Source organism: Phasianus colchicus, chromosome Z (assembly GCF_987193195.1).
Source record: "Phasianus colchicus chromosome Z, bPhaCol1.hap1.1, whole genome shotgun sequence".
Taxonomy (NCBI): Eukaryota; Metazoa; Chordata; class Aves; order Galliformes; family Phasianidae; genus Phasianus; species Phasianus colchicus.
This window is the reverse complement of record NC_143476.1, coordinates 71,697,546-71,723,715: the sequence shown is the minus strand read 5'-3', so window position 1 is coordinate 71,723,715 and position 26,170 is coordinate 71,697,546. Positions and strand designations below refer to the sequence as shown.

The window sequence follows — 26,170 nt, the reverse complement described above, 5'->3', positions numbered from 1 at the left end:
CACAATGCAATGAGTTGCATAACTTCATCATATCCTCAGATGGAACTGGGTTTACGTATGATGTTTTTAGAGATTCTAAGTCCTTTATTTTTCCTGCTGTTTAAAGTGCACAGTGATATGCACATTCTTTTACTCTTTATTACTCTGTAAGCTTTACTTTTGTTTCTTCTTCCTGAACTAAAGACTACTAACATTTCAGTCTTCGTTCATTCTGAAACCCCCCATAGTTCTCATCAATTTTGCAGTTTCTCTCCAGCCTTTGCTATTTGTTATAGCATTTACTAATCCTAATGGATAGATGCTTAATTTCTCAAACTTAAAGATCATTGGTAGCCAAGAGTTAATGGAACATCTTCCAGTTATTTTTAATAGATAGTGGACATGAGCCAAGGCCTGGTGACTATCGGAGTGAAGAGGCATTAAGGGATAAATTTGCTTAGTCAAAAAAAGCAGAGGATTATCTTTCACTAAAATTTGAAAGAAAAAAATAAAATGAACTTTTTTTTAAGCACCAAAACATCGTGTAGGTGCAAGAATGATAAATGTTAATCAGAACACCATAATGGAATGAGGCAGTGAATTCTTCTCACGGTGCCTGAAGCACTCAGATACTGCAGTCAGAGTTGATATGGAACCTGGGCAGAGCTGAGTTCATGTGAGGACACTGAGCATGGCGCATGCAAGAACTGAAACCTGGGTATCAGAACGGATCACTAATGCTTGTGTGTGGTCTCAAGAAAGAAGTCTAATATTAAGTCTGTTAAACTCAATACTTTTGGCCTCCCCATATGCTTTAGTGGTGGAAAAAAAAAAAAAAAAAAAACTTGAATTTAATACTTTTATTGCAAGTGGATGACAGTTGGTGGCAAAAAAAAAAAAAAACCGAAACAACAACAACAAAAAAACAGTCTCTAGGAACTGATGCTAAAGTCCTTATTTCTGCTTTCTCATACTTTAATATTACAATATGATTACAACAGCGTTTTTGTGACTGATGGAAGGTCTTCCCGCTTGACGGGAGGAGAACCAGCAGGAGGGGCGAGGAGCGGGCGGGCGCCGTGGGCGGGAGGGGGATGGCAGCCCCTGGGCTCTCTGGGCGGGCGATCCCTTCAGCCCGGAGTGCGCTCTCTCCCGCTCCCTTTCCTTCCCGCCACGGGTCCCAAATAGGGGCCCAAATAGGTGGGGAGGACCGGCCGTGCTGCTGCGTCATACGGGCCCTAAGAGGCACCGTAGGCGCTGGGGCTGAGGCGAGGAGCGGCCTCAGGACACCGCTGCCGCCTCTTGGCTTCGCACCCACTTTCTGAAGTAAAAACAAAGGCTGAAGTGATTTATTTACTTGTTTTTCCATTGGGCAGATAGTTCCTCTCTGTAAACGAGTTTATATCACCAATATACCTCTAGGGGCATCTGCTTGGTCTGGGTTCACATGCCTGTGTATGAATGTCCAAACTCATTTCAGCATCATACAGTATTCCCTCCTTATTCCATAAAGGACAGTGGATTACTCACAGGCAGCTAATCATAAATCATCAGATCTGCACAGATGCCTCAGGGACCTGCAAGCATCCCATCTGGCACCAGACACTTGTGTCTGGGCGATAGATTCAGCTCCTTTATTGTCAGCAGCTTTTCTCTTATGTCAGTGGAGTGAGGTTTCAGTAACCTTTGTTAACACTGATGATGCTGTATAAAACTTAAGTTGATTAGAGAAATGAAACTGAAAGAGGTCTGGTAGTTATTGGATTTAGGAGCCCTCACAGACTTGCATGTTGAGAGGCAAACTAGCTGAAGACAGCCATGCCTGTTAGCAAGCAGTCTGGAGGAGTGGAACTGCAAAATTTACAGCCTATTAGTATTCATTTTGCAGGTCATATGATCTTTTTTCCAGCTTTTGTCTGCCTGTCTGCAGTACTGGGTCTTTCTAGCCCATCAGAAATAAGTGCTCCTTTGCAGGCAGAGTCACAGAGCTCTTACTGGCCTAGCCAGTACAAAGGCTGCTTTGTTGAAGTTCTTCACAGTTGTTTGTGGCTTCTGTACTATTGCTTTACTGCTATTTGGGCTTTTCATGTTTTGATGTAAAAAAATACGGTGTTGTTGATTTGCTACTAGGTGTGATATTAGTTGTCATGTCATCGTAAATTGGGCTTTATCCCACTTCAATAATGCACAGAGATGCAGTGATACTCTTTAAAATGCATACTATTCCTGTATCAGCGTAGAGGTGAGATTCCTCATTATCTATTTTAAAAATGTTCTTCCTGTTGTCCAGCTTCAAGGACAAGACGTAAGAGAAGATAGAAAGGCATCTGCTTCTGCTGTATGTCTTTTTTCCAGATCCAAACCATTAATCTCTTTCAGTCAGAAGGTACAGTAACAGCAGAAACAGCAGTTGTTCATAGAACAGATCTGGCAGATGTTCTAGAAAGAGAGCAGTCTTTAAGATTCAGAACACTTCAGAGATTTGGAAAGGTTTGGCAAACCAAATTAGTAGAATTTAAATGTAACAGAAGTGATTTCCTTAAGGAAGTCAAAGTCATACCTAAAAAGAATTATATCTTTCAAAGGATTAAGATTCCAATATTTCTTCCATGAAAGTAATGTGCAAATTTTTATTGGTACAAGTCAACATAACGTTGTTGTTGTAAAGTCTCAAACTTTCAACCCCCTTGCAATACCTTTCATTCGTAGTTCCTGGCACAAGCAACATAATCTCTTAGAAACAAACTTTATCCTCTCTTCATTTGTTCTGAAATTGGGCCAAATACCACACTATCTTCTTTAAGTCCAGTATCTCACTAGAGAATAAGAGCAAAAAAAAAATCTCAAAAGGAATTGTAAGCAGCCTGTAGCAATTAGTGGGTAAGTTACATTTTCTACAGCAAACCATCATGCTAAACACAGAACTAAAATTCTTGAGTCAAGTGCCGGATTAGGGAAGTTTATAATATCCAGATCTGAAGTCTACTGTGACTCACACAACAGCACCTGTGCTGTTCCTAAGTTGTTTTTAGTAGTTTCTGTTATATAGTATTTAAAGCCTATTTTGCATGTGTTGTCATTAGTATCAAAGGCTTCCTCAATCATACAGTATTTACTTGTTTTCCTTTGGCAGAGGCAGATTCTGTATTCAAAATTTCTAAAGTCTGGTTGCTGCAGAGCTGCTCTCAACCCATTTTTATCTCCTGAAGAACCGTACACGAGGCAAAATACTTACAAGTTCTCAGACACATAAATTGAACTATTGTTTATACAAATCAAGAGCTGTCCAGGTATCAAAATCCATCTAGTTCAGAAGATACAGATTTCTCACTCTTGAATCAGTTAGCCACTAAGCTTCTAATGCTGACTATCTGCCCTTGTTTGTGATCCAGTTAGCTTACCAGTCAAAGAGTATTCATTTTTGTCGGTTGTGTATTTTCAAAAAATCATTAGAGAAGCCTGGTAAGGACAAGGTTGCCTAAAGATCTTCCAAAATTACCCAAAGATTGGCACATATATGGTAAGAGGGAACAGAGCTTCTGTGCAAGAAAATTTATGGTCAAGGAAATTTAAAACAGCAAAGTTCAAATGTTTCCTTAGAAACAGGCACTTCCCTTGGCTCACTGCAACAAAGCATCATTTCCTTCCTACTTGTCTATAGGAGGAGGGAATCTTTCCTCAGTAGAAGTGTCAGCATACCCTAGACTTGAATATCCTTCAACTTGGTTATTAGAGCCTGTAATTCATATGTAGACCATCTCAACATGGGCATAGCTGCAATTGCCTTTGCAACTCACAGGTGAGAGAAACAGGCCAATTTTACGGAGCATTTTGAAAGAAAGGAAGAAAGAAAGGAAGGAAGGAAGAAAGGAAGAAAGGAGGAAAGGAGGAAAGGAGGAAAGGCGGAAAGGAGGAAAGCAGGAAAGGAAGAAAGGAAGAAAGGAAGAAAGGAAGAAAGGAAGAAAGAAAGAAAGAAAGAAAGAAAGAAAGAAAGAAAGAAAGAAAGAAAGAAAGAAAGCGCAAGGCCTCAGCCTTTCATTAAATTGAGTTTAAAAATATTCTGTGGGACATATTTTGAAGTCGGGGGGTGAGCCATGTAGACCAGAGCATACATGGCTGTTGGTGTATAAAATAGTGTCTGTGGAAGTCAGAAAGTTTCTCTTGAATTACTTTTTTAAAAAAGGATATTTCCTACTGATACTGTTCTAGCTAAACTACTTGAGCTTAGAAATATCTAAACTTCTGTAAATTTTGGAGTTAGAAATGTCTCTATGATATGAGATAATGCACTGAGTCTTTGCTCTATTTGTACTATCGTATAACCAGAACAAATCCCACAGATTTTCACTTTGCCAGCTAGCCAAAATCTGACCACGTATCTTCTTTCACTGAAAAGCATTTAAGAGAGTAACTGCTTCAAAACAACCATTTAATAAAAACAAGGTATCAACTATTTAGAGGTGTACTAGAAAGAGCTAGCCTTGTCCTTCCTCTGATTGGCTGAGATGCTGTGCAGTGCTTGCATCACATTATTGCACCACATTAGTAGAACAAAAAAACAACATATGATACTGAGACTGGCAGCAATGTGCATGAAATACATGTATTTTAGAAGAAAAGAAATAACAACCCTAGCAGATGGGAGGAACATAAATAAGAGTGTTTTCTCAAAGTCTGTACAAAGGCAAACGTATTCGATTGACTTTTCTACTTATGCTCAAAAGCATGAATGGCTATGTTATAAACAAGTAAATGATATGCTTAAGCTAGAAAAGCAGAGGCAGGTTGAGTTGCACCTGAATCATAATCAGAAGGGCCTCTGTCTTCTTGCCCTCAGTGTCTGGAGAAATTAAGCATTTCTTTTCTGCAGTATTTGTCACACCTCTTGTTCTAGGCGAACCGTAATCTCTGAGGTTGATCTTACGGCATTTTTTGCAGCTGCTATGTATTTCTAAGCTGCAGTGTCTATGATGCTAAATGAAAAGGGAGTCTATCCTCTCAATCCAGTCATATTTGTGGAAAATGATTCGCATAACTCATGTCCCGTACCCATATTTTTATGAGAGGTACGTATGGGCCATCAGGCAGATGTGATCAATTCACTTTCATTTTTGATTTGCCAAAGGCTTGTTTTCTTGTAACTGCTGGGATACAAGCAAAATGGGTATTGCTTGTTACAGATGTAGATAGTTCATCTCACAGTGCCCTTCCACTACTGTTACTGCTCATTAAAATGATACTCTGCCTGGTAGTTAAGCGTGTCATTTGTCAACACCGTACCTTTCCCAAGAGGTATATCAGATGCTTTTGATGCATTTTGAAATGTTGTTGATATTCCTATCAGTAAAGTCCTTCTCTGCAGCAGTCACACGCTCTGCTGTGTGACTAAAGGTTTTAAGTTAAATTCAGATTTAGAGCAGAAGCTTTGTTTGGTTCCAGCAGCCTTAGATTTCACTAATTTCAATGGAACCATGAATGCTGTACATCAGCAGCAATTCAGAAAAGCCTGAAAGTGTTTTCCAATTCTAATAAATGTTTTGGCTGTGGAATAAAATCATCTGTCAAACATTTTGAAAACAAAAAAAATTAAATGTTTCTTTGGAGTTGAAAAAATAGAAAGAATTTTAATTCTTTACCTTTTTCTTTACCTTCCCCGCCTTTGAGGAGAGGCCTTTCAAACATGTGTTCTTGTGTCTTCAAATGCTTGTTCAGAGTGGTGCATTCACCTTTCCTGCAAGAGGTAGAAAATATAACGGTTGGTATGAGAGCTCCCTCTGTAGGTTTCACTTTAATATCAGCTTAGGAAAATAAAAAGTCCACTTCTTGACAGCACTTCACAAGCACAGTCAGTTGAGTAGCTTTACCAAACTATGAAAGTCAGGATTTTATTCAGAGTAATACATCAATTTGACCAGTGGTCAAAATGTAAAAGAAATATAACAATATTATACATCTCTTTTAGTTATATTTACAAAAAGCTTGCTTATAATTTGAATAGTAGCCTAATGAGCCACATAAATGAAGTTACTGGTTTGTAAACAAACAAATTAGCATTTTCTATTTTTGTAACTACTTTTAATGCTTGTAGATATCAGAGCTGTCAGATTGCAGAGGTGTGGCTATCATAGCACCACAGTATCACAGAATCACAGAATGGCCTGGGTTGGAAGGGACCTCAAGGATCATGAATCTCCACCCTCCCCCGCCACAGGCAGGGCCACCAGCCTCCCCACCCAGTTCTACACCAGGCTGCCCAGGGTCCCAGCCAATCTGGCCTTGAACACCTCCAGGGACGGAGCATCCACAGCCTCCCCGGGCAGAAACTTTCCAGATAGTTTCCCTTGGGTTCCTCCCCACAGCAGCCATTCTCTTTGTTCATCCTGGCAGGGAGCACTGCAACCCTCTCAGGGAAAGTAGTTCCAGAAAGCCACTGGCTGTGCAAATGCTGTGTAAAGGCTACCCGTACCTGTTTGTCTTTCCTGAGCACACAGGGAGAAGCCAACAGATTTCTGGTCCGTGGGGTATACAGGAAGTGAGCATAATTCCTGTTCTTGTGACAGCTGTGCTTGGATGCCAATGGTGAGGCTGCTGGCTCGTGGACAGGTGCTCAGTGCTGCGCAAGTTCTTGTACGGCACTTAAGATTATGAAAGAGTGACAACAGGATTTATCACAGTTGTATGAGATTGTGTTATTAGGAGATTTCTTTCAAACATTTAAGTGGTCTTCATCAAGAAACCAGCTGGACCGACTGGAACTGAAGTGGGAGTAATAGTGAGTTTTGGGATAGTAGTACAGTTTTGTATGGACTTGTCTACATGTATAAACACCACTTGGCATATTGCTATTTAATAATTAATCTATAACCAGTATTCTGAAATTATGCCCCCTGTTCAACATTTCTCACAACTTGAACATAGAGGAGTAGAAAATTACTGAGGTGAAATTGATGATACTTGAAAAGGACATTTTAAGCTCACAACACAGAACATATATCAGGGGTTATAAAGGAAATCTTTATGTGAGCTGGCGTCTGAGCATGTGGCTTTCAGTGTTGAAAGTGAGGCTTACGTCCATGCAAGGGAGAAAATAGTTTGGTTGGGAATTAATGGAACGCTTCTAGTCAGTCGTGCAGTTAAACACTTATTAACCAGTTTGAGACTGTTGGTGAGGGTAGTGGCCCAGAAATATTTTAAATATTTTCCTTGGGGGTCACTGCTGTTACTCTGATTTGCAAGCGGGAGAAGAATTTTGCCAGCAGTTCGATTACAGGCACTCCGTGCTCTTGAAAAAGAAAAAAAGAAGGGATCTGAAAATGAGAGGTGCTTCTACTTTGTATTCTTATGCTATTCAGAAATTTGAGTTTACAGAAGAATATACAAAATGTACAACAACAAAATGACAATCAAAATGCCTATTAACACGTCTCCCAATTACTGTTCCAGCTCATCTGTAAACAGGAAGGCACTGATAAAGTCAAACTGATTTACAAGCCAATCTTCTTGCATATAATTGCTAGTTTCTTAGTGTGCACAATTAAAAATTCTGCCAGTAAGGCTGAAGAAGTTTCAAAGCAAAGCGGTTACTATTTTTGATTCACAGGAATTAAATAGCAGTATAAGAGACATGCTGTATTCTGTATTCTTATCCATATGCTCAAGCCCTCAATCTCATTCCCAGTGATAAGGGAAAATCCAAACGTTCCTTGAACACCTCCAGGGTCGGTGACTCCACCATCTCCCTGGGCAGCCCATTCCAGTGCCTGACCACTCTTTCAGAGAAGGAGCCTTTCCTATCGTCCAGCCTGAATCTCCCCTGCCGCAGCTTGAAGCCATTCCCTCTCGTCCTATCACCACGTACACGAGCGAAGAGGCCGACCCCTGCTCACTACAACCTCCCTTTAGGCAGTTATGGGGAGCAATAAGGTCTCCCCTGAGCCTCCTCTTCTCCAGACTGAACAATCCCAGCTCCTTCAGCTGCTCCACATCAGGCCTGTGCTCCAGACCCCTCACCAGCTTTGTTGCCCTTCTTTGAGCCCAATGCAGGACCTCAATGTCTTTCTTGCAGTGAGGGCCCAAAGTCTTGTAAGTTTCCATGCTTCTGGTAGTGATAATCTTGTGATTAAAGAATACTTGTTGTCAAGAGAAATAGGTGGATTTAGGTTCAATCAGATAAGAGAGAAGAGTGTGTTTGTTGACCTGCGCCTGCTTATGAAAGTGCTTTTGTCACTGAATGGGAAAAGGTCCTTGTTGACATTTGTGGTGGCTTTATTTTGCATGGCTTCCACTTCACACAGAGAACATTATGAGGAAATGCCCTGCAGGTGGAACATGCAAATAAATGTCTCGCTTGTCTGTTACTAGTGGTTTAAGTGCTTATGTTTAGGATTGAAAATCCTTCTCAGAAAGAGAAGTTTAGGCATTCGGGAAATTCAGACACTTGAACATGCTTCTCTGTGCACTGGGGTATTGGCTCTCAAGGGGTTCAGTTATGAGGGGAAATGAGCAGTATTTTGAGCAGCTAAATTTTGGATCTGGATGTTGATTATGGCCAGTGCGTGGAACTCCACATGCTTTGTAACCCCATTACCGGTAAGGGTAGCTCAAAGGAAATTACTGTATTGCAATAACTCCATGTGATGGGGGCAAAAAAATTGCGTAAGAATCTAATGAATCCAGTGATTCCATGGTGCCGAACTGGAAAACAGTGTTCAATGCAGATGTAAGCAAACTGCAGAACAAATCAAAATAATAAAAGCCCCCAGAGAAGGCCATTCCGTTTGTTATCTGCCTGTGCATTGTATTCTTCCTAGTTATCAGAGAAATAAAAACAAGGACTTATATCCTAAAGTTCAAAAAGTTAAAACATTATTCCAGAGGAAGAAAACATTGTGTGTTCTGCTTTTGCAGTAATTTGCTTGATGTTTGTGCTATAATTGGTTAGGTGAATTCTAAGAAGTTGTGTGTACTCCTCAAACTGCATCTTACATCAAACATCAGAATCCTACTCTGATGTGAGATTCATCCAGATTCGTGGCAACTCTTTTACAGAAAATGATGAAATCGCTGGGAGGCATCAATGCAAAACGAAGGACTAGACACTGGACTTGAATATGCTAGTGTTGTTCAGAAATAACAGCGTTCTTCAGAAGAATTAACCCTGATTTACATTCAAACAAATTGAATTTAAATCTGAGCTATCTCTGTTTTATCTTCTTTGGCGAATACCAGTAGAGTTACAGTAGAAACTGCTCTTGCCATCTGCCCCTTTGAAAAGAATTGCTGTTAAATGTGTGGTTGTTGCATACGCAGAGAGCTGCCCATTTCACATCAGCTAAAGGGGTTACAGATGAAATGAGTGTGATTCATTTAATACGTACGTTGCTTAAAAATGGAAGAAATAGCAAACACAACTGCAGAGGCTGTTGAGATATAAGCTTGTTAAACCAGTAAAAGTACTATGGATTACTGCAAGGTAAAAAGTAATATAAAATATTGTAATACACCTAGTAGAACTTCGAAATGGGTAAGGAGCCTGCAATTAAAAAGCCAGTTTTTAAGGAAAACATCGTTTATCTCGGGGTAATTTTGTGTACAGTTCCACGTGTTGTATTGCTGTTGCTTCTACGCATAATTTTCAGTTTCAGAATTAGCATTCCATACTGTTCAACTACTGTTTATGCAGTCACTGAAAATATTCACATTCATATCCTTTGAAAATAATGTGAGATTTGAAGAAGAATCCATTTCTAGCAAATACATACTTTTTTCATATGCAGTGAAGGACTTGACTATGAATGAACAAAAAATAATGTCAGGTAGTGAATTTTTCAGGAAAAATATTCAGGGACTTAAGATCACCAAGTATTTTCAGAGCTGGAGTCACTAAAAATAGGAAGAAATATTAGAGCAGTCATGTGAAAATATATCTTCAAACTATCAGTGGGGAGGGATTGCTTTCTTGTTCTACTTCAATAGTTTCATTTTGTATCAACACTGAGAGGCAAAAAGTACTGCCGCACATATGGTTCAGTTTTTCAGCAAATACAGATATCAGCTTAGATGCAGAACATTGGATGTGACTGAAAGGAATTGCTCATATTATAGTCTATCCAAAGACAGTAAAGCCCCTTGGATGGGCAGGCTTATGATCAAGTGTATGGTCCTGAAGCAACACAATCCACAGTGACTGCAAGGTGTGCTCATTCTTTTCTGCAGGTCACTCGATAATTGGGGATTATGTCTGGTCTACTTGTGACTACTTTTTTCCCAGATAATATCCCAGCAGAATTCACCAGGTAAATATAAGACAAAGTTCTTATTCTGTAATAAGATGCATACATTTCTGCCCTTGCTGAATGGAGTTAATTTTTATCCTGTAGCCATAGAAATAACCACACTAACTTGGCTCCAGCTTTCTGTGACGTTCTTTGAGGAAAAAATTGTAATAGGCCAACATGATAAAATCACAGAGATTTCAACAGATGAGTTGAATTGTGGAACAGAGCCAGCAGAATGTTGTTCTTATATATGAAATGCCTAGATATTGACAATGCTTAGAAGTACTGTAAAGGCATCATTCAACATGACACATTCTAGTTACAAGTACTTTTTCACTGTGATGGTCATCAAACATTGGAACATGCACCCAAAGAGGCTGTGAAGTCTCCATTGTTGGTGGTATTCATAACTCAGTTGGACGAGGTCACAACAAACCTGATGCAAATTCTGGCCCTGATTTCAACGGGGAGTAAAACAAGATGCAGCCTATTTTGTTTTCTGATTTTAAGTGTACCAAAACACTGTATTTTCCAAGAAACAGAATAAGTAACATACTCAGTGTCTTTACTTCTGAAGATGGATACTATAGTGCAGGCAAAGTGCAGCATTTATCTGTAGAAATCATGGAGCCAATAATGTCACCCAAATAAAACATCTTGTGCTATTGATAGCATATCGCTTTTTCTACCTCTTCACCTGCTCATTTTTTCACCAGATTTTCACTGAGTGATGATATCAAAATGGACATTCGTTTCTCTTGTCCACAAGGAGTACCACAGTGAACACTTCTGACACGTGCTAACTTCACTTAATTCTTAAAAGCACATCTGTTGTTATTCCATGCACCTAATTTCTTTCTGTATCTTGGAGGTTATTTTTGAAGGCAGTACTTTCTATTTGGATGTAATATTTTCCATTTTCTAGCTCTTTAATCTGTTGAATAAGTAGTTTGCTGAGTTTTTAAATCTCCCGTAAGTTTTCACCAATTTATATTATGATAGAGATCAAAGCAGCGTAACATGCAGGCTGTTTTGACAAACCTGCAGTTAATAAATAATAATACGGAAACTGCTCTCTTGACCAGGCATTATCAAATAAGCTACAGAACAGGTAAAGCTAGAGCAGTGAGCTGATGCTGATGCTCTTTTCCCAAGAGGAAGCATGCCAATGGAAAACAGATGCTCTTCTATAAAACACCATGCTGCTTTGAAGGCCTTGGCTTTGGCTATTTCCTTTCTCTTTCTCAGCACCGATCTTCTAATTTGTCCTTATCTTTCTGTTCTCCTGAAGAGACTACCCTAAGTGTACAGAATAGTATATATCAACCTTCCAGTAGAGAGATTTCTTTCATGTTTACAGAACTTTAACTTACTACTGCCATACAACCTCTGCTAGAAGAGTCAGACAGTCTGTCATTGTTTTGAGACTTAACAGTCACACTGGGGCCAAAAAGCATAAATATTTCCAGCTGTGTTATGCAGTAAGTAAACTGAGGTAAATGCTCTGTAAACCAGAGTCCTATGCTGAAAAGAGAGGAGAGCCACAGAAGTGATCCAAGGGGTGGAACGCCTCCCCTACGAGGGTGGGCTGAGAGAGCTGGGGCTGTTCGGCCTGGAGAAGAGAAGGCTCTGGAGAGACCTGGGAGCGGCCTTTCAGTATCTAAAGGGAGGCTATAAGGAGAGCAGGGACAGAGAGTGTAGCGGGGTGTGTGGTGATAGGACAAGGGGAAATGGTTTCAAACTAAGGGAAAGGAGATTCAGGCTAAACATAATGAAGAAGTTTGTTACAAAAATGGTGGTGAGGCACAGGTTGCCCAGAGAGGTGCTGAATGGCCTGTCCCTGAGACAGGTCATAGGCTGGACAGGGCTCTCCGGAAGCTGATTTGGTGTTCCTGTTTATTGCTGGGGAGTTGGACTAGATGACCTTTGAAAGTCCCTTCCACCTCAAAACATTCTATGATTCTACGTTAGGACTGCAGAATTCAACAGTCAGAAAGTTTGCAACTGCTAGAATGAAACAGGTCCAAGTAGCTTTATTTCATCTTGGTGCCTAATTTAAGTCCTTGGTTATCTGATCATACAATTTGTTACTCCGTTCCATGGTCCCAAGGCTCCTGGCTAGCTAATACATGCAGTCCAATACTTGGACGTTTCATCCTTTTTTTACTCTAATTGTTCAGTGTCATACGTTGTACTTATTGCACATAATTTTGTCATAAAGGCAGAATTCCTCTGTTCTCAGACCTTTCTCGGAAACTCATACGTTGATGGGAATGTCTCCAGTACTGCCTTGAGTGAAGCAGTAGCAATTTTTCTCATTGTAAATGGGGAACAAGGAGCGATTAAAAAAAAGAGTGCTAATTTAGAATTTGAGATTGCAGCATATGCTGTGCAGTGATGTGTTTGCGTTCGGAGTAATTTCTCGGCATCTTCAGTTGCAACTAAGCCCTAAGAGGCTCTGAGTGGAGCAAGCATAGAATTTAAAGTACGTTATTAGTAACTATTTTGAGAAGCTGGGTTTAAGTAACTCATACAGGGTCAGATGAAAACTCTGAGTTGGAGGAAGTTATGTAAGTCTTGTTTTCAGTGCAGCACTGTGTCTTCCTGCATTACCTCTCATAATGGCTTTAAAGGTCCTTGACCTCCATTCTGTCAGAGCAGGGTGACAATAGCAAATTACCTCCTGAGGAAATGGCAAAAATGAGAGATGACTGCTCATGTTCCATCTCTTCCAAGAACTACTCTGAAATGCCTTCTGCATCAGTATCACACTGTGGAAGAATTTCTGGATAGAATCATCTTTCTCAAACTTTGCCAAGCAACAGATGAGTTCACTTCTCTGGGATCTGGAGCTTCTCTTCTCATCTTTGTTTTGCTTTATTTGCCTTCCTCCATCATTGGAGTTACAGAGCTTTGTGCCTTAGGGAGCAATGGCAAACACAGATTTTGAAGAGCTGTACACCAGGCAAAATACTTACAAGTTCTCAGACACATAAATTGAACTATTGTTTATACAAATCAAGAGCTGTCCAGGTATCAAAATCCATCTAGTTCAGAAGATACAGATTTCTCACTCTTGAATCAGTTAGCCACTAAGCTTCTAATGCTGACTATCTGCCCTTGTTTGTGATCCAGTTAGCTTACCAGTCAAAGAGTATTCATTTTTGTCGGTTGTGTATTTTCAAAAAATCATTAGAGAAGCCTGGTAAGGACAAGGTTGCCTAAAGATCTTCCAAAATTACCCAAAGATTGGCACATATATGGTAAGAGGGAACAGAGCTTCTGTGCAAGAAAATTTATGGTCAAGGAAATTTAAAACAGCAAAGTTCAAATGTTTCCTTAGAAACAGGCACTTCCCTTGGCTCACTGCAACAAAACATCATTTCCTTCCTACTTGTCTATAGGAGGAGGGAATCTTTCCTCAGTAGAAGTGTCAGCATACCCTAGACTTGAATATCCTTCAACTTGGTTATTAGAGCCTGTAATTCATATGTAGACCATCTCAACATGGGCATAGCTGCAATTGCCTTTGCAACTCACAGGTGAGAGAAACAGGCCAATTTTACGGAGGGGAGCATTTTAGTTAAGAAAGAGAGAAAGAAAGAGAGAGAGAGAGAGAGATTGAGAGACAAAGGAAGGAAGGAAGGAAGGAAGGAAGGAAGGAAGGAAGGAAGGAAGGAAGGAAGGAAGGAAGGAAGGAAGGAAGGAAGGAAGGAGGGAAGGAGGGAAGGAGGGAAGGAAGGAAGGAAGGAGGGAACGAAGGAGGGAAGGAAGGAAGGTCTTAACCTTTTATTAAATTGAATTAAAACAATATTTTGCAATATCTGTGATCCTATTATGCATAAATAGATTGCTCCCTTTTCTGACTGGGGACAGTTGATAGGAATTCCAGAAGATGAAGTACTGAACATGCAGCTTGGAAGCTCCTAGAATCGATTACTGCATGAAACAGTAGCAGTGTTTCAGATTCATTATTACACATCTCAGAGTGATCTATAAATATGACTTGCTTTCTTGTTGTCAACTATGGAAACACTGAGAAAATAAGAGTTCAATATGAATTGATTATCTCTGCAGTTTTGATCTCCTTAAAGATCAAACCCTGTAAGGTACTCTGTGTCTTAAACTAAACTGCAGTTTTCCACTGTGATAATTGCCTCGTTGAATTCTGAAATTCTCTAATTTATTGCTGAAAGGAAAAACTTCAATTTAAGCGTTGTGTAATGAATCTGTATTACTCTGAATTTATTGTTATTTTATTTTTACCTCCTTATCTTGAATATTACGGCTAATATCTTTGTTTGTCTGCTAGTTATTCTTCTTTGCCTACTGAAAAAAAAAAAAAGAAAAAAACAAAGCAGACCACTAGTAAGAGTTCAGAACACAATAAAGCAAGTATTTGATTAACCTGTTAACCTGAAAATATTCCAAGAAAAAATCCCAGAAACTATGCAAGTTGACACCACTGATTGCCACCACCTAAAAAAAAATGTAAACATAATGGTGATAGTCTAATATTTAAACAAGTGGCTGGTAAAAGAGATTATTTGCATTGTAGAGCATATTGTAAAGAGTGTAAAAGTTGTTTACTCTTCATTATTCTGTTACTATCACCTGGCGCTGCTGTTCAATTCTTGATCTTGTTCCATGTACTGTCTACGTGCATCATTCTTTCTTTCTTTCTTTCTGAAAACATGCATTATATTCTATAACTGAAACCTGCTGACAGGGGATGACAGTCCTTGTTGTCACCTTCATCTTGTAAGATCTTTAGTGCCTGTTAAGAAGCAGGCATGCAACCACTATCTTGGGTCTGTGTAAGAGCTACAGTTAAGTCAGGTGCTATCCTTTAAACTGTGAAAACTGAAACCAACAACACTTGGCAGAAGGAATGGATGAATTTTAAAATCAAAGACCTTGTTTTCATACCTAAACCTCTCAAATGACACTTTTGTGGAACCAAGTACACATTTTGGTTCTGGATGAGCCTCATGTGAAAGAATAACATTTGTTACAACACATCAGAGTCACTAAAATTATGGTAAAACAAAAGGGGAATATAATATAATATTTATTCTGGTGTCACCTTTTGAAGATTAGCAAACATTAGCATGGCAAAGAGATAATTGCAGCATTTCCTTGGTATGTTAGCTTACATCTGAAATCTTAAGCATTTCAATTCTTGTCTAACAAAAGTGGCCTGAATGTACATCTTTGTACATAAATTGTTAATATAGTTTGAAAAGTAGACTAACATACACAATATTCTCTCTGTTAAAGGACAAAGGACAATTGACAAGGTCAATTGAGAGAATAGTGACACATAAATTGATATAACTATAAAAGTTACACTTCAGCGTAGAGAAATACCTTAATAAGGGTTGCTCAATTGTGGAACAGAAAGCTAAGTATTTTGCCTTCAGTTAAGTGAAGCTTTACTGGATAGCTCAAGCTTGCAAAAGTAGGAAACAAATGTAAAAATCCTATTCCCCAAAGTTGGCATGCCCACAGAGGACCATGGGAAAATTATACATGAGCTCTGAAATCCCCTAATTCCAATAACCCAATTTCTTTAAGTAAAGACAATATAAGGAGAAAAAAATAGTTTTGTCTCAAAAAGCAGCTGAATTAAACATTTCCTTTGGCAACAGTACTGAATGATTATGTAGCATACAGCTCCCTTATTGCCCTCCATAGAATTACTTATTTAGAGAATTGACCCAGTTATTAAAAATAAACCCCACATGCTCTACAGTGGCACCAGTATGATCAGGGTGGTAGAAACCTTTAGATTACTATGTATAAGAGAAACGTTCCTAATATGCTTTTCAATCTTATGCACAGTCATCAGCTAATTAAGGAGGCCAGTTATATTATCCAAACTCATCCTAGAAATCATGGTGTATGAATGAAAAATTAGGACATTAGACGAAAATCAATAAGAAGGAGTAGATGCAAGGACTCTTGCCATTCTCTACTGAGCGATCTATGTTGAAGGTTACAGATCACTTTTATTTGCTCTTCCCTGGCTTCTACGAGAATTTTGATCTGCAGTGTTTTATAGCACAACATCTACAGTACAAACTGAGTTGCCCAATAATTAGGGTACTTATCTTGTACCTGTAAATTGAAGGAAGAAATTTGCAGGACCATCACAGTAGCCATTACAACAGCAATTTTTGTAGTGACATGATGTTCTAAAATACAGTTAATGCCGCAGGGAACACGTACTACTCTAAAGAAATCTTACATGTTGCCCTCAGGAGCAAATTTAGGTACTTTGAGGATGAGGCATACCTGAGATATCATCATAATCTGCTCAACTCAAAAGTGTCAGTTTACCATTAACTCAGTAGTAGGTGTCAGCTGATGAAAGGCCCAACAGAGGCCAGCAATGACAGCCAATGTTATCCTGGGATACATCAAGAGAAGTGTGACCAGCAGGTCGATGGAGGTGATTCTGCCCCTCTACTCTGTTCTCGTGAGACCCCACCTGGAATACTGTATCCAGTTCCATGGCCCCAGTACAAGGACATGGAGCTGTTGTAGCTGGTCCAGAGGAGGGCCACCAACTAGGGTGATGAGCAATAAGAATAACCAATTTTATGTTCATCAAATGTTTTATGAACATGTTTTATAAGGGAACATAGTGACAGGATGAGGGAAAGTGGTTTTAAACCAGAAGATGGTAGATTTAGACTATGTATCAGGAAAAAATTCTTTATTATGAGGGTGGTGGACCCTGCCCAGAGAGGTTGTGGTTGCTCCCTGCCTGGAAACATTCAAGACCAGGCTGGATGGGGCTGTGAGCAACCTGGTCTAGAGGAAGGTGACTCTGCCTATAGCAGGGGGGTTGGAACTAGATAATCTTAGAAGCCCTGTCCAATCCAAACCATTCTACAATTCTAAGATATGAACTGAACACCAGAGTATCCAATTGTGAAACTCTGACATGCCTAAAATAACTCCATCATGATTTTATTATTTTTGTTATTGGTATTCCACATAGTAACATCATGTAGAGCACTGGGAGTTCCATGTTCCATGCTCCAGTTCCATGGATTGAGGATATTTCTGGGTACCTGGTTCCCAGAGGAGAGCAATTACTTTTCCAGAAGACTTTACTGTTCTGTTTCCACTTTCCATTTACAGGGAAAGACAGAACTGTTTGCAAGTCACAAGACGTGCCCTTTCTTTAAATGCTCGTCAACGTAGTAGCGTGCTCCCTAGCTGTCCCACCTTCAGCATGCAAGTAAGGCCTTCGGTTTTTGGGCACTCTATCTCTCATTTTACTTATTAGCCTCAAATCCAATTATATTATCTTACATTCCAATATCTAATATAGTAAATTAACTTTCTTCTTCGGATTGTTGCCACTGTTTTGTTTTTAAGCCCATCTTCCTATCTTTTTTGCCCTTTTCCCCTTTCCCCTTTCCCCCAGGGCAAAGTAGCCGTTGACACTCCCCTGACAGCAAAGGGTAATTTTTATTACCTATTTCAACATGATAGATTGATTACCTCCCACAAGATGGAAACATACATTTATGGAATAAATTAACAGAAGCAAGCTCATTTAAATTTCCAAATTTGATTTAACCATTCCAACATTAAGCATATGAAATTCAAATATTTTGACACAGAGACCTTCCAGTAGAGTTTCCAAACGGTCCATTTAATAATTTGAAGCACTGGTATTTGCAAGTAGATTTCCTCAAAAATATATATATCAATATAAACATAATTGCAAAGCACAAATAGGCAAGATCTGAAAGGAAAATCATCCTATTCTCTGCAGAAATGACAGCAAAAATAAGCCAGCAACTTAGTCACTACTAGAACTGTCTGAACTATCTGAAGATGAACTCTTTTCCTTTCGTCTCTTCTTCTTTTCCTTTTTATGATGTTTGCCTTTCTTAGATTTATTCTTCTTTTCTTTTTTCCTTTCCTTTTTATGTGATTTTTGTTTCTTCGACTTTGGTCCAGCCTCTTCAGCAGTACTTGATGAGGAAGATCTAGTAAAAATACATAGTCATGGATAATAAAAGAATAATTTTATTATTTCAGTATTTATATAATATTGAAATCAAATTAGTGAAGAATTTATACAGCAGCATCCTCTGGAAAGCTCATACAATCTCAATCTGCAAGTTCAATTGTGTAACAATTTTTCTAATTAGACTACCATGCTAGAAAAGCAGTATGTTTATAATGCAGATTAAGTAACAATGGAATAGGTATGTTTTGTGTTTTTCAACCTTTAGTAAGAAAAAAGTCTAAGCATAGAGACCTGACAAAAACTGAGCTAAAGTCTGACAGTAAAATAGCTTTCAACTTTTAAAGTATCAAATGAGGATTTGTCTGAACATGTATTTCACACATGCAAAAATTTATGAGAAACAAGTAGGGCAAATTTGGATGCTCTTGAAGCTGTTATTATTTGCCTCTAATTAGCAGTTATGAAGGAAATTACTACATGCATAGAATATTTAAGCTGAGAATAATACTGAAATCCTCATGATTGTCCTCAATAGGGCTGTTCTGTCCTACCGTTTTCACAATAGATTGCAGGTAAAGACTACTATTAGCAGACTAACTCTTCTGTACTCTTTTTAAGTGTAGGCTAACAACTATGCTGTATAAGTAAGGAAGAAGGAAAAATGCCAATACAATCAGTGTTCAGTCCTGTTCCTGGACAAACAAAGCTTCACTGGAAGACAGTAAGCTTTTTCCAATCAAAATAGCATACACAAAACCAATTGGATTCAAAGAAACAACGTTTTCTGAAATCAACCCAAAAACCAGAGAACTTCTGAATTTGTTTTGCAATTAAAAATAAGTGTGTGAAAGACTTACCTTTTCCTTGGTCTCTTTAGTTTTGTTTTTTCTTTACTTTTTCTTTTTTGTTTCTTTTTTTCTTCCTCCTCATTTAAATCTATGGACAAAAAAAATTATAATTTACAACACACTTGCAACAACATCTGAACTAATAAGAGCATTGAAAGAATGGCTTCAATAGCATTGTGAAGTTACTATAAAATTATATTTCCTTTCTCCAAACCCCAGACTAATATGTATTAATTTCAGAAATATTTTGCAGAGTAGCAGAACTCAATATATAGCTTATGTAATTTATCTGAAGATCAGGGATGAGGAAATCCTGTAAAATGTAGCATAGCTTTGCTTCTACATTTTAAAAGACTTGCACGAGTCTGAAACCTGGGCACGTAACTAAAAGATTATAAAAAAAAAAAAGAATAGTTTACTTGCACTAGTTTCACATAGCCTTATTTCACACTTCAACTAAGATAAATTTGAGTTAACTGTGAAGGTAGCATCTACAAAAATTGGTAGAAAAGTCATTCTTAACTTGACCTTTCCCTGTTTTCTCTATGTGGTTGCTTAAAAAACTAAATGTAGGACAGAAATATTGAATTAAGAGATAGCTGGAAAGAGAAATTAAGACCCTGGCCTACCAAAATGAAGAATCAGGTAACAGGTACTTATTTCAGGCAATGCAGAAAACCATAAACAGTGACAAAAAGAACTGTCGTGCATTTTTAGTCCACCATGATGAAGACTGAAACCTACAACTATTTGTATTGTTACCACAGTGAAAATAAAGATGCATAAGAAAGGCCAGCATTTTATCTGAGAACTCTTAACATATCCTGCAGGCCCAGGAAAACAGAAGGAAGGTGGGTGTACATTAAAATCTAAAGCCCACAGACTTTGTCCATACTAATCTATGACTCGCTCAACATAACAAAACATGGTACAGCTGTTAGACAAAATCCTTAATATTAAATATAAAGAGAATGAACAAAACTTAAATCCTAGTTTTGTTACCAATTCTCAGTAACAGTGTGCAGTAATGGTAATATTAACTGCTATGGGAATGCTCAAATAATTATAATTTACCTAAGTCTGCAGCTTCCATAGAATAGTCATGTTCACTGCTTGCCTGCCTTACCTCCGTTCAGTGATATGAGATATTCTCAAATTTACTTGCAAGCAATTTTTTGTATCTCACTGGATGAAATTTATGACCTTGGTCTTTTCTAAATAACCTCATCAACTATTTTTGAATTTTCTGAAATGCAAATCAGATAGATGCATATTACAGTATCATCTAAAGCACAGGCTATGCACAGGAAAGTGATGGTTCTAGAACTTACCCTTAAAACAGATAGCTGAGATGGGGCAAAATCAGGATAGCTGAACTGGCTCAATGTTCAACAAGGCATATTCCATACCATTTGGCATGTGCAGTAATAAAGTTGGAAAGAGCTGTCTGGCGGGGGGGGCACAGCTGTCTCTTGGGGAGATGCTGAGCACCAGCCAGTGGGTTGTGAACAATTGAGCTGTGCATCACTTCTTTTGTAAATATATAATAGATAGATAGATAATCATTAGTAATACTTCTCTTCCTTTTCTGTCTTAGTAAATAGTTTTCATATAAACCTAGGTGTTCTACTTCCATCCTCTCCTTCCCCTCAATTCTCTCTCTCTTCCATTGGAAGGGAGATTTGAGGAGACTGAGCCAACAGCTCACTGGTGGTGCTTAGCTGTCTGTTAGGTTGAACCACAAAACTGGTCATATACCCTGGAGTGAATTTTGACAATTTAACACAGTAGAACAACCTGCCCATCTTTTTTAGATGAATAGCCTTTTCAGAGTCCAAATTCAAACGAATCCACATACCGGTTAAGTAAATAACACATCTATTTTCCTTCTGATGGCACGAGTCTCAAATTTTACAAATAGAGATAAGTATTTCTCCAAGTATTAATGTTGAAATTCAATTGGCCAATTGTTTCAGATAAATTACTATATAGAAATTTGAAAAAAACTCAACTGCCAAACTGTATTTGTCATTGGTTTTAAGAGTTGCTGTTGACATTAGGATACTTAAGCTACACATAATCACAGAATCAACTCAGAATATCAATTTCGTTTTCTTCAAAGTAGCTGCTTATTAATAGCTTTGCAATAAGACCGTTTTGAGATGTTCTAAACGCGTAAACTGTTAATTTCCAATGAAAGGAATCAATAAAAAATGCATGAGTGTATCAAATATCTTAAGTCTGAACATTTGACGTAAAAGATGTACTGTTTACGGTAGAGACAAGTCCTATTTATAGGAAAGAATGAAATGACAGGACCAGCACATCAGAAGACCACTGTCCAACTTACTACTAAAATAAATAGCTAACTGAATCTTTTTTAGAAGATCTAACTTACTTTTTTTTTCACGCAGGGCTTGTAGTCTCTGTAACTCCTCTTCCTCACTGTCTTCACTGCTTGTGCTGCTAACATCTAAAACAATATCTCTTTGAGGATCCACACGGAGAAAGTTTCGGCATTCAAATGTCAGATGACCAGCTAAAGAAAACAAAAATTTAGAAGTGCATTAAAAACTAGCAAATATTATGAAAAGCTAATAGTATTATTCCATTTTAATAAGAGAAAGAAAGGCTGCAATTAATGAATAAGGTAGGAAAACAAACTGCAAATTTCTCCTTGAGAGGCTGCGCAATGGTACTCTGACAGTGCATATTTTTGTTAGTGTAAAGACTTTTTACTTCTTTAATGGTCTCATATTCTTTCAGAAGAAACTATTTAAAATAACAATTTAAAAGCACGAAATGAAATATTTGGAAAACTATAGCAAGTTCTTCTGTATACTGCTTTTTTCATTTCTCATTAGTGAAATAGAAGAACATTATTTCCTTATGAAATATAAATTATTTTTAATAATCAATACATAATGCTGACCGTACTAACACAGGACTAGTATTTTTATATGATATATATTTGTTATATGATTATAACAATCAAACTAAAAGTTAGATTGTTATAATCATTACCATAACTTAGACACCTCAAAGCTGAATATTTCTACTGGAATAACAAAAAATAAAACAAATTAAAGATATGGTTTGTGAAAGAATTCAAGTGAATATTTCTACTGGAATAACAAAAAATAAAACAAATTAAAGATATGGTTTGTGAAAGAATTCAAGTAGCAATAGAAACAAACTCAGCTTCTCCCTATTAAATACCGTACACCTTGAATTCAGAACTTTTCAGAAAAAAATGTAGGCTGTGCAATTTAACCACAAGTTTCCTTCTTTTCCAGAAAGCTTCTGACATTGCACCTACAAATAAACCACTGAATCTATATTGATATCCCTGTTTCTCTGAAAGACTGGATACATAAGGCAATTCATTGATAAAATTTGTTGGAAGCAGAGTCTGCAGTGAAAGAACAAAGCTTTTTCCTTCATCCCGCATAAAACACACAAATATAGCTTAAATCACTGTGTTAAAAGTTCACTGTAGTTCACTATGGAGCTGTGCCCATTTCTCTACTGTTCTAAAAATGTGACCAAGTGATTAATAAACTAATATTTTCATTAGAACACATCTATATTCATCAAGAGAATAGTCACAGATGTACTTTCCCTAACACAACATAATGAAAAACCCGTTCTATAAATCAGCATTTAGCTCTTGCAAATAATAGCAGCAACAGGCAGCTTGTGATGAAAGGGCCTGGTCCTGCACAGCATCAGCCCTTCATAGGGCCTTCAGGAGGAGAGCAGGCTCTCGTAACTCAAAGCACATCTTACGAAGGAGGATACTCTCTCGGTGTAGAAGATTATGCAGATTTTATTTTTTATTTGTATTTTTTTTCAAAACACACTGGACATATCTTGAGCAGAAAGCCCTGCTTAAGCTTGCAACGAGATTCAAAAAGAACACAAATGCTTACCTCATAAGTACAACAGACATCAAAGACAGTGCCTGAAATTCAAGGTTTCTCAAGCAATCGCACAGCAAATTTAGTACATGCAAACGGAACAGCATACAGGGTTGGTTATTTTTGCTAAGAACCTCAGGTCTTCAAAAATATTTAAGGATATATGGAGAAAGTCTTTTACAATGAGAGCAGTGAGGGACTAGAATAGCAAAATGGTGGAGATCCTTTTTTTTTTTTTTTCCTTTTTTCTCCCCCAAAAGTAGTCCCATCAACATAAATTGAAAAAAAAAAAACAAAAAAACCAAAACACTGCACTACCATATTGCTTATTGCTTACTATATAGACTTACGGTAGCCACATTTCTTGCATCCTGCTCTGATGTTATCCTTATTTGCACCTGAAACAGAAAATTTCATCAATCACTTGATACTAAATATAAGTTCCTTTTAAATCTGGCTTGGTAACACCAGTAGACAGACCAGAATGATCACTCTTCTGAATTTTGGCACCCCAGTGGGGTGAACTCATTGCAGCATTTCAGTACATAAAGGGAGCCTACAAAGAGGAGGGGAATTAACTCTTTGGAAGGGTTGATAGCTGTAGGACGAGGGGAAACGGTTTCAAGTTGAGGGAGGGGAGATTTAGGTTGGATGTCAGGGGATGTTCTTTACAGAGAGAGTGGTGAGGTACTGGAACAGGCTGCCCAGAGAGGTTGTGGATGCCCCGTCCCTGGAGGTGTTCAAGGCCAGGTTGGATGGAGCTCTGGGCAGCCTGGTCTAGTATTAGGAGGGAAGGTTGGTGGCCCTGCATGTTGCAGGGGAGTTGGAGATTCATGATCCTTGAGGTCCCTTCTGACCCTGGCAATTCTGTGATTCTGTGATCGAACTCAGAAGACAAAATGTGGAGACCTGTTGCCTACCAAAGCAGATGCTATTTTTAAATCAGCTGAAGCAATTTATAATTCTAAGCAAAACAGCATTTCAAAAATTAAGAAGTGTCTTTCTATGCAGTATGAAAAATAGGGAAAATTAAACAGTTGTATACACAGTTTTCTGTACAACTAGTTCCTTTATTTAAATAATTAACCTAACATAAGAAGAAAACTATGAAATTAGGGAACCAGAAAGGGGATACATCAGCTTCTTGAGTTTAAACTCTGATTTATTGAGAGAAGTATCATCTTCAGTAAATCCTACTAGAAGAAACAGAGGAGCCTTGAAATCCCATGGTTTTCTGCAGATCCTAAACCTCATTGTTACTTATCTTCTTAGTGGTTTATAAACTCTGCAGTCTTTATGTGTTTATTTCATAAGCAACTATCTTTAAACCATGAGAAAACCATGAGAAATAAGGGGACAGGCAACACAAAAACAAATCAAAAAAAAGTAAAGGAAAGAGTAAAAAAATATATACCACTATCTTGCAATGTTGTATCACAGAAATACTCAAAATAGCATCTGCTGATTCAGTTCACATCTGGACTCATAAGCAAGATTTCATCTTTCATCATTCTGAAATACTCAATAAACTCCATCTCTATCAATGTAATCAGTGCAGCACAGAAGGACTCAGTGCTCATGCAAAGGAAGTGAGGACACACTGCAGAATCTACTGCATGTGCAAATGCAGTTTGTCAGGCTTTCCAATAATCACCCAGTACTTGATAAGAAAGGCACTGTAAAGCACTATGCTAAGTTTGGAAATGCTGGTCAGAAAAATAATTCCAGTTTTAATGGACTACCTATTCAGGTTCAACTTGTGAGATGTAGATTTCTGTAAAGACAATGCAGTTTTTAAGAGAAACAGCAGAGAAATGAGCACCAATTAAGACACAAAAAGTGTGTGACTGAAAAATATGGGAAAAAAAATTATAAAAGAAACCTTTACAAAGCAGCAAAATCCCAGCTGAGAATGGAATCTTGCTAGGGCCTGCTGATAGTGCCTGAAGAAGTTAATGGCTATCAACCTTAAAGACAGGTTTGCTCGATCTTGATTACTGTCCCCGTACCCATCAAATTCTTGAGATGATAATAAATTATTATTGTTTGGGATTTAAATAATGATGTTAGAAGCAGGGTCTTAGAATAGATTAAGTTTCAGGCAATTAAAAGCAAACAAGTAAAGGCTTATTTCTTTCCACCCACCTCTCCTTCTTTCCACCTGCTGGTTCTCCAGAAAAAATAACTGAGCAGAGAACATCACTGAGGGCCTCACTCATTTAGTAGACAACAACATTGCAAAAGAGGTTTTGCAAATCTTTGAACACAAACATAAGACCTTTTCCTTCAGAAACTATCCCATAAGATGGGAGCGAGAGCAGTTTTATTAAGGAATTGTTTTTGTTAGGTTTTCGTTGCTGTCGTAAAACTCATAGCAAGGTTCAGGCTTACTCAATTTTCTCCAGCCAAACACTCCTCACACCTCAGGATCACACGGGCTGAATACCTGGTGGGTAACACGACCATTTCTGCCCGCGCTGACTGCACCACGGCTCTTAAAGCCTTTATTTAAACCACCTAGATGCAGACAGGCGTTAATCTGGGGCATAAGGCGGGACGATGCCACTCTTAGGACCTCTAAGGAAGGCAGCGACCACCTGCAGGCGGCAGGAGCCAGCCGTACCCTCGCGCAGCCACAGGACTGCAGGCGAGGGCCGCATTCCGAGCGCAGCAGGGCTGCTGGAGCCCACAGCCCCGCTCGGCTGCTGGCGCGGCCATGGCGGCGGCACTTCAGCTCCGCAGGCTGGCAAACGCACCGACAGCCGCTCCTCGGGCCCCGCCGCCCCACGAGCGGTGCCGCCGACCCCATCGCTCCCCTCCCAGCACGCCGCCCCGCAGCCTCGGGGCTCTTCCTCACCCGGCAGAGCCATTGCGAACAGCGTCCTCCGCGCAGCCCGGCCCGGAAACGCCGCGGCGGCTCTCCCCGCCGGAAGGCTTTGGCCGGAGCACTCTCGGGCCGCGCCACTCGCGGGGAGGACGGGGGACCTCAGTACCGGGCCGGGGAGACGAGGAGGGACCGGAGGCGTCCGGAAAAGCCTTCAGGTCCTTCCGCAAAGAATTCACTCAGTGATTCCCGTGGAGCCCCCGGTCACTGGAGCGCTCCTTTCTCCTCTCGCTGTTCGGGGCAGTCACACCCTCCCCCCGCCCCGC

General features: G+C 39.0%; 1 protein-coding gene and 1 long non-coding RNA gene across 2 annotated transcripts; one reads left to right on the top strand and one right to left on the bottom strand.

Moving 5' to 3' along the window:
• Positions 1-563: 563 nt before the first annotated feature.
• LOC149913076 (uncharacterized) lies at positions 564-3,997 on the top strand. The gene is made up of 2 exons (XR_016461638.1): positions 564-1,305; positions 3,113-3,997. It is a non-coding gene; the product is annotated as an uncharacterized LOC149913076 (long non-coding RNA).
• Positions 3,998-17,907: 13,910 nt separating this feature from the next.
• Positions 17,908-26,169, bottom strand: SREK1IP1 (SREK1 interacting protein 1). Its single transcript, XM_031608222.2, has 5 exons — positions 25,878-26,169; positions 23,371-23,418; positions 21,499-21,639; positions 19,110-19,188; positions 17,908-18,268 (listed from the first exon to the last, which is right to left on the bottom strand). Exons 1-5 carry the CDS (start codon positions 25,888-25,890, stop codon positions 18,079-18,081), a joined length of 471 nt encoding a protein of 156 aa, XP_031464082.1. The 5' UTR covers positions 25,891-26,169; the 3' UTR covers positions 17,908-18,078.
• Between the last annotated feature and the right edge of the window lies 1 nt (position 26,170).

What these genes read in the sequence shown, in the direction of transcription:
- SREK1IP1 (XM_031608222.2), bottom strand. An exon ending in ATGCAAGAAATGTGGCTACC is followed by an intron (nt 21,640 to 23,370) that starts GTAAGTCTATAT and finishes TGTTTTCTTTAG; the next exon opens with CTGGTCATCTGACATTTGAA. An exon ending in AGCCCTGCGTGAAAAAAAAA is followed by an intron (nt 19,189 to 21,498) that starts GTAAGTTAGATC and finishes TTTTGTCCATAG; the next exon opens with ATTTAAATGAGGAGGAAGAA.